This window comes from Carassius carassius, chromosome 38, assembly GCF_963082965.1.
Source record: "Carassius carassius chromosome 38, fCarCar2.1, whole genome shotgun sequence".
Taxonomy (NCBI): domain Eukaryota; kingdom Metazoa; phylum Chordata; class Actinopteri; order Cypriniformes; family Cyprinidae; genus Carassius; species Carassius carassius.
The window spans coordinates 724,247-742,723 of record NC_081792.1 but is presented as its reverse complement, the minus strand read 5'-3'; the positions used below and the strand labels follow the sequence as shown (position 1 = coordinate 742,723).

Below are 18,477 nucleotides of genomic sequence, written 5' to 3'. Positions count from 1 at the left end.
GCCAAGCTACGAAACATGTTATCTGTTTCTGATGCAGAAAAGCTAGTTCATGCATTCATGACCTCTAGACTGGACTATTGTAATGCACTTCTAGGTGGTTGTCCTGCATCTTCAATAAACAAGCTACAGGTCGTCCAAAATGCAGCACCTAGAGTCCTTACGAGGTCAAGAAAATATGATCATATTACCCCAATTTTACAGTCTCTGCACTGGCTACCTATTAAGTTCCGAATCAGTTACAAATTATCATTACTTACCTATAAGGCCCTAAATGGTCTAGCTCCTGCGTACCTAACTAGCCTTCTACCACGTTACAACCCATCACGCACCCTAAGGTCACAAAACGCTGGACTTTTGGTAGTTCCTAGGATAGCAAAGTCCACTAAAGGAGGTAGAGCTTTTTCACATTTGGCTCCCAAACTCTGGAATAGCCTTCCTGATAATGTTCGGGGTTCAGACACACTCTTTCTGTTTAAATCTAGATTAAAAACACATCTCTTTCGCCAAGCATATGAAAAATGTATCTTTTAAATTGTGAGTGTAGTTGCATCTGATCAAATGTGCATTTTTATTCTTTAGCTTGTGTTAAACTAATTTTACTTTGTTGGAACATCAGCTATGCTAATGATGTCTCTATTTTGTTTCTATGTTTTGCAACTAGGATTTACACAAGCTCCAGTCTGGATCCAGAACACCTGAGAAGAGAGGATGCTGACCCTCAGAGGACCCTAGATGATCCTAACCTTGAATCAACAACAGAACTAAATAATTATTGCTACATGTGTGACTGCATCATATGATAACTATTAATTAATAATATTGATAGTTCATCGTCTAGCTGACTACGTCTTGTATTATTATTATTATTTTTTATTTTTTCTAAAATCCTGTCAAACGTGCACAAACTACTAGCTACTACTAAATATTGTAGAAACATAATTTTCTGTAAAGTTGCTTTGTAACGATTTGTATTGTAAAAAGCGCTATACAAATAAACTTGAATTGAATTGAATTGAATTGAGTTATACGAGCCTGTCTATATGATGAGGAAAAAACACCAGTGTGGAGGGATGTGTTAATGATGTGAGTGAGTGCAGGTAAAACTGCAGGAGAAATGGCTTGAAGGAGATGAGATGGAATAGGATCAAGCGGGCAAGTAGTAGGATGATTAGAAAGGATGAGTTTGGAGACGTCTGCCTCAGAGAGTGAAGAGAAGGATGTGAATGAGTGTATGTTTGCTGGTGATATGAGCTTGACTGATTGTGGTGTGGAAAATTATGCAATGATGTTTTTAATTTTATTAATGAAAATGTTGCAAAGCCGTCAGCTATTAGAGATGAAGCAGGAGGGGGAGGACAAAGGAGCGAGGAAAATGTTTTAAAAAGCATTTGAGGGTTAGACGAATTGTTAATTTTGTTGTGGTAGTATGTCATTTTAGCAGTGGAGACAATAGCAGAAAATAAAGAGAGGAGTGACTGATACACAATAAGGTCAGTAGTATTTTTGGATTTGGGGCACACCCTTTTTTAGCAGCTCTAAGCTTTGTCAATGTCAATGTCACCTTTATTTATATAGCGCTTTAAACAAAATACATTGCGTCAAAGCAACTGAACAACATTCATTAGGAAAACAGTGTCAATAATGCAAAAATGATAGTTAAAGGCAGTTCATCATTGGATTCAGTTATGTCATCTCTGTTCAGTTAAATAGTGTCTGTGCATTTATTTGCAATCAAGTCAACGATATCGCTGTAGATGAAGTGTCCCCAACTAAGCAAGCCAGAGGCGACAGCGGCAAGGAACCGAAACTCCATCGGTGACAGAATGGAGAAAAAAACCTTGGGAGAAACCAGGCTCAGTTGGGGGGCCAGTTCTCCTCTGACCAGACGAAACCAGTAGTTCAATTCCAGGCTGCAGCAAAGTCAGATTGTGCAGAAGAATCATCTGTTTCCTGTGGTTTTGTCCTGGTGCTCCTCTGAGACAAGGTCTTTACAGGGGATCTGTATCTGGGGCTCTAGTTGTCCTGGTCTCCGCTGTCTTTCAGGGATGTAGAGGTCCTTTCTAGGTGCTGATCCACCATCTGGTCTGGATACGTACTGGATCCGGGTGACTGCAGTGACCCTCTGATCTGGACACAGACTGGATCTGGTGGCCACGGTGACCTCGGAACAAGAGAGAAACAGACTAATATTAGCGTAGATGCCATTCTTCTAATGATGTAGCAAGTACATAGGTTGTTATGGGAAGTGTTTCCGGTTCCGGTTTACCTAATTAATGCAGCCTAAAAATCCTTTAACGGATTTGGATAATAAAAGCATATTAGTATGTTATGTGTATGCCAGGTTAAAGAGATTGGTCTTTAATCTAGATTTAAACTGCAAGAGTGTGTCTGCCTCCCGAACAATGTTAGGTAGGTTATTCCAGAGTTTGGGCGCCAAATAGGAAAAGGATCTGCCGTCTGCAGTTGATTTTGATATTCTAGGTATTATCAAATTGCCTGAGTTTTGAGAACGTAGCGGACGTAGAGGATTATAATGTAAAAGGAGCTCATTCAAATACTGAGGTGCTAAACCATTCAGGGCTTTATAAGTAATAAGCAATATTTTAAAATCTATGCGATGCTTGATAGGGAGCCAGTGCAGTGTTGACAGGACCGGGCTAATATGGTCATACTTCCTGGTTCTAGTAAGAACTCTTGCTGCTGCATTTTGGACTAGCTCTAGTTTGTTTACTAAGCGTGCAGAACAACCACCCAATAAAGCATTACAATAATCTAACCTTGAGGTCATAAATGCATGGATTAACATTTCTGCATTTGACATTGAGAGCATAGGCCGTAATTTAGATATATTTTTGAGATGGAAAAATGCAGTTTTACAAATGCTAGAAACGTGGCTTTCTAAGGAAAGATTGCGATCAAATAGCACACCTAGGTTCCTAACTGATGACGAAGAATTGACAGAGCAACCATCAAGTCTTAGACAGTGTTCTAGGTTATTACAAGCAGAGTTTTTAGGTCCTATAATTAACACCTCTGTTTTTTCAGAATTTAGCAGTAAGAAATTACTCGTCATCCAGTTTTTTATATCGACTATGCAATCCATTAGTTTTTCAAATTGGTGTGTTTCACCGGGCTGCGAAGAAATATAGAGCTGAGTATCATCACCATAACAGTGAAAGCTAACACCATGTTTCCTGATGATATCTCCCAAGGGTAACATATAAAGCGTGAAGAGTAGCGGCCCTAGTACTGAGCCTTGAGGTACTCCATACTGCACTTGTGATCGATAGGATACATCTTCATTCACTGCTACGAACTGATGGCGGTCATATAAGTACGATTTAAACCATGCTAATGCACTTCCACTGATGCCAACAAAGTATTCAAGTCTATGCAAAAGAATGTTGTGGTCAATTGTGTCAAACGCAGCACTAAGATCCAATAAAACTAATAGAGAGATACACCCACGATCAGATGATAAGAGCAGATCATTTGTAACTCTAAGAAGAGCAGTCTCAGTACTATGATACGGTCTAAATCCTGACTGGAAATCCTCACATATACCATTTTTCTCTAAGAAGGAATATAATTGTGTGGATACCACCTTTTCTAGTATCTTGGACAGAAAAGGGAGATTCGAGATTGGTCTATAATTAACTAGTTCTTTGGGGTCAAGTTGTGGTTTTTTGATGAGAGGCTTAATAACAGCCAGTTTGAAGGTTTTGGGGACATATCCTAATGACAATGAGGAATTAATAATAGTCAGAAGAGGATCTATGACTTCTGGAAGCACCTCTTTCAGGAGCTTAGATGGTATAGGGTCTAACATACATGTTGTTGGTTTAGATGATTTAACAAGTTTATACAATTCTTCCTCTCCTATGGTAGAGAATGAGTGGAACTGTTCCTCAGGGGGTCTATAGTGCACTGTCTGATGTGATACTGTAGCTGACGGCTGAATGGTTGCAATTTTATCTCTAATAGTATCGATTTTAGAAGTAAAGTAGTTCATAAAGTCATTACTGCTGTGGTGTTGGGAAATGTCAACACTTGTTGAGGCTTTATTTTTCGTTAATTTAGCCACTGTATTGAATAAATACCTGGGGTTATGTTTGTTTTCTTCTAAAAGAGAAGAAAAGTAATCGGATCTAGCAGTTTTTAATGCTTTTCTGTAGGATATGTTACTTTCCCGCCAAGCAATACGAAATACCTCTAGTTTTGTTTTCCTCCAGCTGCGCTCCATTTTTCGGGCTGCTCTCTTTAGGGTGCGAGTATGCTCATTATACCATGGTGTCAAACTGTTTTCCTTAACCTTCCTTAAGCGTAAAGGAGCAACTTTATTTAAAGTGCTAGAAAAGAGAGAGTCCATAGTTTCTGTTACATCATCAAGTTGTTCTGAGGTTTTGGATATGCTAAGGAATTTGGATACATCAGGAAGATAACTTAAAAAGCAGTCTTTTGTGTTAGAAGTGATGGTTCTTCCATACTTGTAACAAGAAGTAGAATTTACAATTTTGGCTATATGAATTTTGCAAAGAACTAAATAATGATCTGAGATATCATCACTTGGCTGAATAATTTCAACACCATCAACATCAATTCCATGTGACAGTATTAAATCTAGAGTATGATTTCAACAATGAGTAGGTCCTGAAACGTGTTGTCTAACACCAATAGAGTTCAGAATGTCTATAAATGCTGATCCCAATGCATCGTTTTCATTATCAACATGGATATTAAAATCACCAACTATTAAAACTTTATCTGCAGCCAGAACTAACTCGGATGTAAAATCACCAAACTCTTTAATAAAGTCTGTATGGTGCCCTGGTGGCCTGTATACAGTAGCCAGTACAAACATAACAGAGGATTTATCATTAACATTTGTTTCTTTGGATAATGTTATATGAAGTACCATTACTTCAAATGAGTTATACTTGTAGCCTGCTCTCTGAGAGATCCTGAAAACGTTGTTATAAATTGAAGCAACACCTCCCCCTTTGCCTTTTAGACGTGGCTCATGTTTATAACAGTAATCTTGGGGGGTGGACTCATTTAAAATAATGTAATCATCAGGTTTTAGCCAGGTTTCTGTCAAACAGAGTACATCTATATTATGATAAGTGATCATATTATTTACAAAAAGTGTTTTCGTAGAAAGGGATCTGATATTCAATAAGCCAAGCTTTATCATTGGTTTATCCATATTGCTTCTGTTTTTTATTTGTTGAACCTCAATTAAATTGTTAATCTTAACTTGGTTTGGACGTTTTTTGTATTTTCTAGTTCGGGGAACAGACATAGTCTCTATAGTGTGATATCTAGGTGAAAGAGTCTCTATGTGCTGAGAATTAACTGACCTCTGTGACGGGAGGCAGCTAGCAGACGGTCGGTTTAGCCAGTCTGTCTGCTTCCTGACCTGGGCCCCAGTTAGTCAAGTATAAACACTAAGACTATTTGCCATATTTCTAGAGAGAAGAGTGGCGCCACCCCAGGAGGGATGAAGACCATCTCTTTTAAACAGGTCAGGTCTGCCCCAAAAGCTCGTCCAATTGTCTATGAAACCTATGTTATTCTGTGGGCACCACTTAGACATCCAGCCATTGAGTGATGACAGTCTGCTATGCATCTCATCACCACGGTAAGCAGGGAGGGGACCAGAGCATATTACAGTGTCTGACATCGTGCTTGCAAGTTCACACACCTCTTTAATGTTATTTTTAGTGATCTCCGACTGGCGAAGTCGAACATCATTAGCGCCGGCATGAATAACAATCTTACTGTATTTACGTTTAGCATTAGCCAGCACTTTTAAATTTGCCAAGATGTCAGGCGCTCTGGCTCCCGGTAAACATTTGACTATGGTGGCTGGTGTCTCTATATTCACGTTCCGTACAATAGAATCACCAATAACTAGAGCACTTTCATCAGGTTTCTCAGTGGGTGCATCACTGAGTGGGGAGAACCTGTTTAATGTTTTGATCGGAACAGAAGAGCGGTGTTTTGACCCACGACTACGCTGCCTCACCGTCACCCAGTTGCCCTGCTGCAGGGGCTCTGTTTCCGGAACCGAACAATGTACAGGAATCCCTGAGCTAGACGCATCCAAAGCCGTATCTAGAGCCCTAACATTCTTACTGTCCTCAATTAAAGTTTGAATGCGTGTCTCTAATTCTGAAATCTTCTCTGTCAGCCTAACTATTTCCCTACATTTATCACATGTGAATCCCTCATCAGCGACAGAGATAGATAAATTGTACATGTGGCAAGAGGTGCAAGAAACAATGATAGGAGAAGCCATTACTCACCGTGCTTGATGAAAATTCTTACTGCGGTTGTTTGATGAACTTGTGAAAAACTGGAGCGAGGGAGAGGAGAAAAGAAAACAGCGATAGGTTCGAATGAAAACGCTAATGACAGGCTAACGAGTGCTTTGTAACAGTGTTTGCGTAGAACATCAGATAACCAAGGGGAGGAAGGGGTGGTATGGGCTGGCCTGGAAGACAAAGGGCAAACAGTGTCTTAACAAGTTATAAGAGTGGAGCAGAAAGTATCAGTAGCACTGTTAACATCAAAATATGCTAACAGTTTAAGGGAAGGAAGTGAAGATGAAACCATTACAGATAGCCGGGAGGGTGAGAGTGAGTGTAGGTTACGTCGAAAGATGACATGTGGATGAGTAAGTGATGTTTACATTACACTGACATCCAATCACAATGCGTCCTCGACTACCTCTGGACCAGGACACGCTGATCGGACAACATTCCGATCCGAAGCGCGTTCACACTTGTATTTTCAATGTGTATGTGGACAACATCTGGATACAGGTCGCATGTTAATGACAAGTGTAAACACAGCCACCGAGTGTTTGTAAAAACTTCTGAATGCGATCCAATGTAGATTTTGGACAAATGATGAGGCAGAAATATATTGTTAGTAACATTTTAGAAGGATTTTATGGGGAAGATACACAGTTACAACTTCTGTAGGGCGTGAAGGAAAAGTAATGTATTTAATAGTGTAACTAATTACTGTTGCCAGATAGTAATAAGTAAAGTAATAATATTACTTTTGAAAGGAGTAGTAACAAGTAATAAATTATAGTAGTTTATGCACCTGGACCCTCAGAAGTCTAAAATAATGAAAATGCTCTTACATTTTCTAAATAATGAAAGTTTTGATTATTTTGAAAGTTTAGCATTATAAGTGCCCCTTTAGGAAACATTATAAAATAAAATAAACACAGTTCAAGAGCCCATTAAGAGTGAATGTGTGCATACTGTGAACCTGTATTTCTTGGAAGCCTTTCGGTGAAATCAAATAATTATTACCAATTAGTTACACTTCAGTTTAGAGATTATATTTTAGATGCTACTCCATACCTGAACATAACAATTACATTACTAACTATTAATAAGCAGAGTTTATTGGGGCAAAAGTCATAGTTATTAGTTAGTCATGTGGTGGAAAAATTCATTTAACACTGCTTCTGTATGCCTATATATGCATGTGTTTTCTTAGAATTGCTGTTTGGTTCAGAAGGATGACACCTGGGGGGGAAACAGATGTCTGAGAATGACCTGAGAGGGTCATTGGGCCATATAGTGGGGGGGCAATGCCTGAGGATGACCTGAGAGAGTCACCTAAGTCCTAAATGTGTGAGAAACAGCCCATAGAGAGTGTTCCTTGTTATGTGTGGAAAGTTACAGCTGCTAAGACTTTGTAACCTTGACGCAGCAAAGGGATATAAGGTGGAGGACTGCCCTCTTCCAGGGTCGGTTTCACTCTGCAGGAACTCAGTGTTGCTGTATGACTGTCTGACCTTCTTTGCAAAGAATAAAAGCTTTCTTTTTAATTATACCTGAAAATGAGTCTGTCTCTTATGCTGATGAGAGTTGATTTAAATTTTGCCATGACAGTCAACAGTGAGAATTGTACCGTTAACTAAAGAGCGACCATTTCTTTTAAATCAGATGTACTCCTTTTTAATACATGGATTTCATTATATCCAACCATATTACATTCATATTAAAATTTCAAATAAATTAAATTTTGTTATATTTTAGTATTAACTTATTTAAATATTAATCTATTCATTTGTCAAGATCCGGTCAATGAACTTCCATTAATTCACCACCAGAGGTCATCATCCACAACACAGACTCTCAAACTGCACAGTACACCCTGGACTACATTTCCCATGCTCCAATGCACCAATCACATTTAACTGTTAACTATCACACACAGCTGACACCAATTACACACACACAGCACAATCATCAGACGTGCTTTATAAGTATTGGACTTCCTCTCACACACTGCTGAGTATTGTTCTGCACATATCCCTCTCCTAGCGATAGCTGCATACAAAAGCCTTTCCGTGTTAGTTTTCATAGTCTTGTCTCTGTTTCTAGTTTTCATAGTTTAGTCTTTTTCTTGCCTTGCCCTGCTACTCGTGTTTTGTTATGACCACGTCTCTGTCCAATAAAAGCTTGCATATGGATCCGCATGTCTCACATCTCATCGGCTCCCACATTACATCTAGACATGTGCCGGTATTTGGTAATGCGATATATCACGGTGATTAATATGCACAATATTGTTATCGTGGTCACTTCTAAATACCGTGAATAAATATAAATTACAAATTATTCTGAATTTGGAATGCATTTTAAGAATAGTATTCCCATCAGCTGCTCAAAATGCACAACATCGCTGTATGCTGCTTGAAAGACCGCGTGCGCTCTGATGTAAACAGGCACATGGAGGAACACGTGAGAGACGCGCTGAATGAAAGCACAATCACTCTCTGACAGCAGATGGCGCTAAAATGCAGCCCTTACCCTGTAAAGCCCATAAATAAAGCAGTTGCTACTTTCTAAACCACATTTAAATAATTTTAAATAGCAATTCAGATTTGTGTATTCCCTATGGTGTTTATTACAGAGCCAACTGCTGAAATATTTAGACTTAATAGGCTATTTATCTTCAAACTTTGCCCTAGATATTCAAGAGAGGAAACCCAAGGTCCAGCTAGGACCAAGGGAACAGAACCGGAGCACACAACGTTTTTAATAATTTATTAATAAAAAACGACTAACGTTTCGATGCTCATGCGTCTTCTTCAGAGTCAAACAATGAATGGCAACATACAGATTTTATAGCATTGAAGTTCAAATCATTGGCCACAAGCCTAGATGGGTGTGGTACATCAATTAATTAATCATAATTAGGCACTCAGGTGTAAACCAGTGTGAATTATAAAAAACATGAGAGGCCCAGTTCCTCATTCAGACCATTAGGTTCCACTGTGTTGAGAGTGAAAATCCAGAACGCCTCTCTTTGTAGTAGGTACTTGACTATATCGCCGCCTCGTTGGGAGGGTAGAATTCTTTCAATCCCCCAAAATTATAAGGACGCATTAGAGCCGTGATTAGCTTGTACAGCTTAGCTTGTATTAGCAATTGCATAGTCCATATTACGGTTCCGAATTGCTGCTTTATGTTCTGCAATGCATAATTTAAGGGGGCGTTTAGTCTGACCTACATACACTAGACCACATGGACATTTCAACATATAAATCACATGGGTGGTATTACAATTAATAAAGGAGTTAATCTTGTATTTTTTACCTGACTGAGGATTGAAAAATTGCTTAGTATCATTTGAGTTAGAGCAATGGGTACAATGTCCACATCTATAAAAACCCAAAGGAGGAGCCGGCAACCACGTAGATTTTAGTGAAGGGCTCATGGTCTTGTGAACCAACCTATCTCTCAGTGAGCGCGGACGCTTAAAAGTTCTATCATTTCTACTGCTCCGCGCTCAAACTCGGCATCGTTACTACAATTTCTTCTAAGCTGTAAAAATTGGCCAATAGGAATATTTTTAATAAGTTGTTTAGGATGATGGCTATCTGCTCTGAGGATAGTATTTCTGCTAAGAGGTTTACGATAGATCGATGTTCCTAAACCTCCTTGGGAATTTTTGTAAATAGTCAAATCTAAAAAGTTAATATTGTCTGTAGAGTGTTCTACTGTGAATCTCAGAAAGGATGTGGTAGAGTTAATATAGGCCATGAAATTCTCCAATTCAAACAAGGTCCCTGTCCAGATGAAGAAAACATCATCGATGTATATCTTCCACAAAGGGATTTTAGTTACCAACATGAAATCATGATCACATTCAAACGAATCCAAAAGTCTCAATATGTCAGATGTATCCCCTAGAAAAGATGGTAATTCACATACATATTTTTTCAAAAAGAAGTCGAGGTACTGTGACAACGGTTCAGTTAGACAGCCAATACTAGACACAATGGGCCTGAGTGGTGGATCAATAAGGGATTTATGTATTTTGGGAAGTCCATAAAACACGGGGCATACAGGATGTTTAACAGTTAAAAAATCTTTTTATTTTTGTGTAATCCAACCCCTATGTAGTGCCTTCTCCAATAGTTGATCAATCTCCACTTTATGATGTTTTAGGGGATTGCGAGTTAATGGAGTATAGCAATCTTTGTCATTAAGTTGGGACATGATACTCAAGTTATATTTATCAGTACTCATTACAACAATCGAACCCCCTTTATCAGCAGGGCGAATAAGAATATCTAATCTCTTTTCTAGTTCATTCAAACTCTTTAATTCAGAATGTGACAAATTAATTATCTTTTGGCGTGCTTTTTTACATATCTTGGTGAACTCGTTTTCTACTAGATTTTTGTATGTAGTAATAGAAGGGTTCAGATTAGAATAGGGAACAAAAATAGATTTCTTTCTGAAAGGTGTAATCTCTCTAGTAGGTGCCATGTTATCAACGGTGGAGATTGACTGCACAGAAGTACCCATGATAGGCCTAGATAAACTAGGTTTAAGGGAAAAAAAATTCTAAAGTTGAAGTGATCGAAAATTTTTAAAAGTATCTACCTTGAGTTTGAATGGATTAACAGCGTTGGTGGGGCAAAAAGATAAACCTTTACTTAACACTTTCGTCTCTCCCTCGCTTAAATTGAATCCCGAGATGTTAATCACAGTCTGTTCCGGTTGCGTGGATTGCGTGGGGAGCGGCGCGTTGGTTCTGCTGGATACGCTCTGTGACCTCTGCCTCCTCGACCCTCTCGAACCCCTCCTTGTCCGTTTAGACGGGGAGGCTTGGCGAGATTTCGGGGAGATTTGTTGCTGTTGATTATAGTGAAAACTATAAACAGATAAATAGATAAACTATGAATAGATAAACACGGAAATACTACAAGCTGAGACGCGCATTAAGACGCAAGTCGATATAGAGACCTTAGACACAACTACCAACAAGATTGCTATTTCTCTTAAATCCTTTCAAAAGGATCTACAAAGTTATAAAATTAAGAAGTATGAGCGAGACACTAAGGATTATGCAGAAGGATCAGTTTATTACTGGACAGATGAACAAAGACGTCTTCGTAAACCCCCCCCTACGCGCCAACGCAACCTCAGAAACCGGCTCTCCACCTCCGCCAGCGAATGGGATTCACCTCAAACCAGTGACGCCGAGAGTCAACATGGTACTAGAAATTTTTTTCCCAACGCCAAACCTCCCCGTCTAAACGGACAAGGAGGGGTTCGAGAGGGTCGAGGAGGCAGAGGTCACAGAGCGTATCCAGCAGAACCAACGCGCCGCTCCCCACGCAATCCACGCAACCGGAACAGACTGTGATTAACATCTCGGGATTCAATTTAAGCGAGGGAGAGACGAAAGTGTTAAGTAAAGGTTTATCTTTTTGCCCCACCAACGCTGTTAATCCATTCAAACTCAAGGTAGATACTTTTAAAAATTTTCGATCACTTCAACTTTAGAATTTTTTTTCCCTTAAACCTAGTTTATCTAGGCCTATCATGGGTACTTCTGTGCAGTCAATCTCCACCGTTGATAACATGGCACCTACTAGAGAGATTACACCTTTCAGAAAGAAATCTATTTTTGTTCCCTATTCTAATCTGAACCCTTCTATTACTACATACAAAAATCTAGTAGAAAACGAGTTCACCAAGATATGTAAAAAAGCACGCCAAAAGAGAATTAATTTGTAATATTCTGAATTAAAGAGTTTGAATGAACTAGAAAAGAGATTAGATATTCTTATTCGCCCTGCTGATAAAGGGGGTTCGATTGTTGTAATGACATTTACATTTACATTTAATCATTTAGCACAGGGGTTTTCAAACTGTGGGTCGCGACCCACTTGTGGGTCACAGAATGGAACAAGGTGGGTCGCACAAAGTCACTTGGCTGCAGCTAAATTTGCGTTTCAATGACACACACACACACACAGTTCAGTCTAGGGCTGCACGAAAGTGACGAGTGGGAACGGTGCGAGGCCGGTGGAGTGATTGGAATTGAGCGACACCTGCTCGACTCACCAGTCTCGAGAACCACGGAGGAGATCGGAAGGATACAAAAGAGGAGCGTCCGTCTCCCCGGCAACTCACTCCAGCCCACCGCCTCGAGCATCCTCCTTCGCCCTACTCGATGGCACTGCGGATTCACCTCAGTGCCGAGGGATCTTCGGCAGCGCGTCCCTCCTTCCTCCCAGGCTTCGGCACCAGTCTAACACATTAAAAACTTCTCAATCACGGGAAGGAGGAGGCGGGAACCGGGAACCCACTCGTCACAATGATATAGCCCACCAACATTAATAAGGACTGCAATATCCTTAGTGTGATTTTCGAATTGCAATTAAGTCCGCGTGCTTTGCGTGTTTTGAAGCGCGGGCGCGCACGAGTTGTAATAACAGTGAAGGTCTCAGAGCAATGTCATTAAAAGGTTCAATCGGTCCGCATTATTAAAAGAGAAAAACTTGCTCACTTCAATACACTATATTCCGCATGAGATTGCATACACCAGAAAACAAATGTTACGAAAACGGTTTCAGGTAGGCCATGTTCATTCATTTCTATCGTCCGTTTGAGCTCTGTGCACTTTTTTCGTTCGGGAAACGGTTTGTAAAAAGCATTTCACATGTACAGGGTGAGCAGTGCACAAACGCAGGGTTAATTGTAACACTACAAGATTTAAACATTTCCACATAACAAAATGCACAAAAAAATAATGCAATACTCCTTGACGTATCATCTCTTTTTAGAGAAAAATTTGCCAAAGTTCAGAAATCTTTTGAAGATATTGCTGAACATTAATTTAACCATTGCTAAAATAAATTTCTGCCTGAACTTAATGTCATCCAGTTTTTTTTTTTTTTGTTTATTTAAAACGAGACACATGTTTATTATTATTTTTTACCTATTTCACAATTATTTTAATCTCCAAACAGTTTTAGATAGTTCTGCTTTGCTTCTTATGCTTTTTCTAAAAAAAGTGTTGGATTGTGCTCCGTTCTCACCGACACACACGGAAGGATCGTGAATGCATTTTCTGCAACAAAACACAGCAGCGCAGATTACAGTTCACTGGAGTGAGCCTGTTTAACGTTTTTATGGACACTACATATTCTAAAGTCTGTAAACAAAAATTAAAACTTAAATATTAATAGTGATTTTTTTCAGGTGTAGGCCTACTCTAAAATAAAAAGTTTTTTTTTCTTAAATACTTCATTTCTGTCATCAAACTTTTAAGTAAGATTAGGCTTAAAGTAATATCAACCTTTTTTTTCCTCAAATATTGTGGTGGGTCATGAAATAGATTACACTTGTCTAGGTGGGTCGTGGAATGGAAAAGTTTGGGAACCACTGATTTAGCAGACGCTTTTATCCAAAGCGACTTACAAATGAGAACAATAGAAGCAGTCAGGTCAACAAGAGAACAACAACAGTATACAAGTGCCATGACAAGTCACAGTTAGTCTAGTATAGAACGCATAGGTAGGTGTTTTTTTTATTTTTTATAAAATTAAAAGACAAGAAAAGGAAAAGTGCTAGTGTTAGTTGGTTAAGTGCAGGCGAAAAAGATGAGTCTTTAGATGTTTCTTGAAAATGAGTAAAGACTCAGCTGTACGAGTTGAGATTGGGAGGTCATTCCACCAGCTGGGCACAGTCCAGGAAAAGGTCCGTGAGAGTGATTTTGAACTTCTTTGGGATGGTACCACAAGGCGATGTTCACTTGCAGAGCGCAATAATGAGTACTGATAAATATAACTTGAGTATCATGTCCCAACTTAATGACAAAGATTGCTATACTCCATTAACTCGCAATCCCCTAAAACATCATAAAGTGGAGATTGATCAACTATTGGAGAAGGCACTACATAGGGGTTGGATTACACAAAAATAAAAAGATTTTTTAACTGTTAAACATCCTGTATGCCCCGTGTTTTATGGACTTCCCAAAATACATAAATCCCTTATTGATCCACCACTCAGGCCCATTGTGTCTAGTATTGGCTGTCTAACTGAACCGTTGTCACAGTACCTCGACTTCTTTTTGAAAAAATATGTATGTGAATTACCATCTTTTCTAGGGGATACATCTGACATATTGAGACTTTTGGATTCGTTTGAATGTGATCATGATTTCATGTTGGTAACTTGTGATGTGCAAAGCTTATATACATGCATTCCTCATGAAGCAGGGACTGAGGCGTTACTACACTTCTTTGAAAGACGGGCCACGGATATAGCTCCTCCCAACGAATTCTTACTGACATTGTCAGAAGTCATTTTAACAATGAACTATTTCCAATATGCGGGCCATTATTATCTACAAAAGCGTGGGGTCAGTATGGGGAGTTGCTTTGCACCATCGTATGCATACCTAGTAATAGGTTTTTGGGAATCTAAATTCATTGGTAATCCTGTTAACAACTTATTTCTTCCTAAAATCCCTTTGTGGAAGATATACATCGATGATGTTTTCTTCATCTGGACAGGGACCTTGTTTGAATTGGAGAATTTCATGGCCTATATTAACTCTACCACATCCTTTCTGAGATTCACAGTAGAACACTCTACAGACAATATTAACTTTTTAGATTTGACTATTTACAAAAATTCCCAAGGAGGTTTAGGAACATCGATCTATCGTAAACCTCTTAGCAGAAATACTATCCTCAGAGCAGATAGCCATCATCCTAAACAACTTATTAAAAATATTCCTATTGGCCAATTTTTACAGCTTAGAAGAAATTGTAGTAACGATGCCGAGTTTGAGCGCGGAGCAGTAGAAATGATAGAACGCTTTCGTAATAGGGGCTATACTGAAAGCGACATCTCCGCAGCTTTTGAACGAGCTAGATCGACGCAGCGATCACATCTCTTGATTAAAACCAAACACGTCTCTAGACAAAGACTTTGTTTCTCCACAGAGTTCTCTCATATTGGCGGAGAAATAAAGCATGTGATTAAGACACATTGGCACATCTTGCAGAGCGATCCAGCTCTTAAAGATATATGTGCAGAATCGCCGCGCATTACTTTTAAGCGTCCGCGCTCACTGAGAGATAGGTTGGTTCACACGACCATGAGCCCTTCACTTAAATCTACGTGGTTGCCGGCTCCTCCTTTGGGTTTTTATAGATGTGGACATTGTACCCATTGCTCTAACTCAAATGATACTAAGCAATTTTTCAATCCTCAGTCAGGTAAAAAATACAAGATTAACTCCTTTATTAATTGTAATACCACCCATGTGATTTATATGTTGAAATGTCCATGTGGTCTAGTGTATGTAGGTCAGACTAAACGCCCCCTTAAATTATGCATTGCAGAACATAAAGCAGCAATTCGGAACCGTAATATGGACTATGCAATTGCTAATACAAGCTAAGCTGTACAAGCTAATCACGGCTCTAATGCGTCCTTAAAATTTTGGGGGATTGAAAGAATTCTACCCTCCCAACGAGGCGGCGATATAGTCAAGTACCTACTACAAAGAGAGGCGTTCTGGATTTTCACTCTCAACACAGTGGAACCTAATGGTCTGAATGAGGAACTGGGCCTCTCATGTTTTTTATATAATTCACACTGGTGTACACCTGAGTGCCTAATTATGATTAATTAATTGATGTACCACACCCATCTAGGCTTGTGGCCAATGATTTGAACTTCAATGCTATAAAATCTGTATGTTGCCATTCATTGTTTGACTCTGAAGAAGACGCATGAGCATCGAAACGTTAGTCGTTTTTTATTAATAAATTATTAAAAACGTTGTGTGCTCCGGTTCTGTTCCCTTGGTCCTAGCTGGACCTTGGGTTTCCTCTCTTGAATATTGTGTCCTGTTCCGTGAGCACCAACCAGGCTGAAGCGCAAGTGACTCCCTTCTATTGCCCTAGATATTGTTTGAAAGTTTTTTTTGATCCTTTATTGTTCATGCACACTTTACACACTCATTAGTTAAAATAAACTGCCAATGAAAAATTATTCTGAACATTTATTAATCTTAGGTATTCTAATATTTAATAACACATTGTTAAAATTAAAAGTTGCAACTGTGATATTTAATGAGCTAACATGAACTAAGACTTGTATTTTTTAACAAAGATTAATAACTTCTGTAGCAAATGTAGCTATTGCTCAATGTTTATCTGTGCATTTATTGAATGAGCACTCTGCGATGTCCAAACTGATTACACTATATTTTATGTATTGCACTGTATTTTATGTAAAATCATTTTCTATTTTTAAACTCTCTTAAATTCATTTAAGTCAATTTTTAAATCATTTTCATTTTTCAAGTTCTTAAATTGCTTGTTTTGTTTTTGTTCATATTTTTCTTAATGATTTTTTTTTCACTTTTTTTCATGTAAAGCACTTTGAATTACCATTGTGTACGGAATGTGCTATAAATAAACTTGCCTTGCCTTGCCTTGAATGTTAATGCATTAACCAAGGTTAACTAATGAGGTCTTACTGTAAAGTGATACCTATTGGTCTTTATAGTTCTTTTGCACTTTAATGTGTAAAACATTTAACTTTTATACATTTTTTTGTATTGCTTTATTGTTTTAAATGTTGTTATTTTTGTTATAAGAAAAACAGTGATTTAACCTGTTATACTGTATTATGACCACTTTTTTAAACAAAATTTCAATACTGTGATAATACCGTATACCGTGATAAAAGCATTATCAATTAACCGCAACAGGAAAATTTGATACTGGCATATCCCTAATTACCTCTTTATTCTTTTTATTGTTATTTATTTTTTTTTTTATCAAATCCACTTACATTTTTTTCTTTTTTACATTTCAATGCAAAACGAGTGTTGAAACAAAAAATACATACATTTTCTTTCCCTTGTGATACAGGATGAAGGCTAAATCAGGGTTCATCACGGGCCAATGTCGGTTTGGGTTTCTCTGCTTTAAATAAAATGGACCATTACAACTAAATCCCCCTGCACCCCATCAAAATGCTGATTTATGGTAATAGTAAATCACAGGTGAGGTGGACTCCTTTTTTTATCTAAACTTCTAATAGCATTGTGCTTCAGGACAGTAGATGTAAAACAGACACACAATTACTAACCCCATAACTGCTTTATACATTATTGCAAACAAACAAACTGTTGTGCAGCTGCAGGAACTGGATCAGAGAGAGAGAGGGGAACTGATCGACCTCAATGGTTTCTCTGCCTTTAAAGGAGAATATGTGTCGGAGTCTAATGACAAGAGATCAAGACACAGGACCTCACTGAGTCCACTAACTAAATAAACAAAATAAAACTCGGATAATATGTGATTGTGAACAATTACTGACATGAGTCAGCGATATTTCTCATTGTGAATAATGCAGGGATTTGTTACAATCAGCGGTCAAAACGAGACTGTAACATACTGTAATATCTGTTTCCAGCAAATAGAGAAGATAAAAATTGCCTCATTTTTAAAAAGGCTATTTAAATCTATTGCTCATCACTTCTGTGTTTGAAGGGGGAAATCGCGAGATGCAGCATCCATACTCACATCATCGGAGGGTACTCTGATAAAATAACACGACGCCTTTATTTATGTAGAATTACAATAAATCTGTTTCTAATGATCACCTAAATGTTCGTTCATAATAAAAGATGCGTGTTTCATTGTCTGTCACACCCTGACGAGCATTATTGTTATTATCGAGGCTTTATTCATGACAGGAGCGCGATGACATGAGCTGCTGAAAGCGTCTCGAATCAAGTCAGGATCCGGACTCTGAAGATTCACACTCACGTCTCTGATAATGTGCTGCAGAGACTCGTCCTCGCTCATTCCCCGGGACAGCGTCCGTTTCCTCAGCGAGCCCGCTAACTCAAGGATGGCCGAATGCGTCTTCCCATATGTAAGGACTCCTGAAATGCTCCAGATTAGTGATGTGTCGTTCTTGAACGATTCGTTCATTTTGAACGAATCTTTAATGTGACTCGGGAAGAACGAGTCGTCTCGGGGAGTGATTCGTTCAGTCGCGCATGCGCATTATTCTATAGGTTCTGTTCTAGTAGTAGTGATTCACCTGTCAGTCAATGCAGTCTTGAGCCGGAAAGAGAATTGATTAGTTCATAGTTCAGGTC

General features: G+C 38.7%; 1 protein-coding gene across 1 annotated transcript in view; it reads right to left on the bottom strand.

Moving 5' to 3' along the window:
• The window catches only part of LOC132119764 (leucine-rich repeat flightless-interacting protein 2-like), a 30,103-nt gene extending 11,835 nt beyond the window's left edge, over window positions 1–18,268 (bottom strand). Inside the window, exon 1 of the mRNA XM_059530003.1 lies at window positions 18,140–18,268. Within this exon, the coding sequence (XP_059385986.1) occupies window positions 18,140–18,178 (39 nt within the window). The 5' untranslated portion in view covers window positions 18,179–18,268. The remainder of the gene's footprint in view (window positions 1–18,139) is intronic.
• Between the last annotated feature and the right edge of the window lie 209 nt (window positions 18,269–18,477).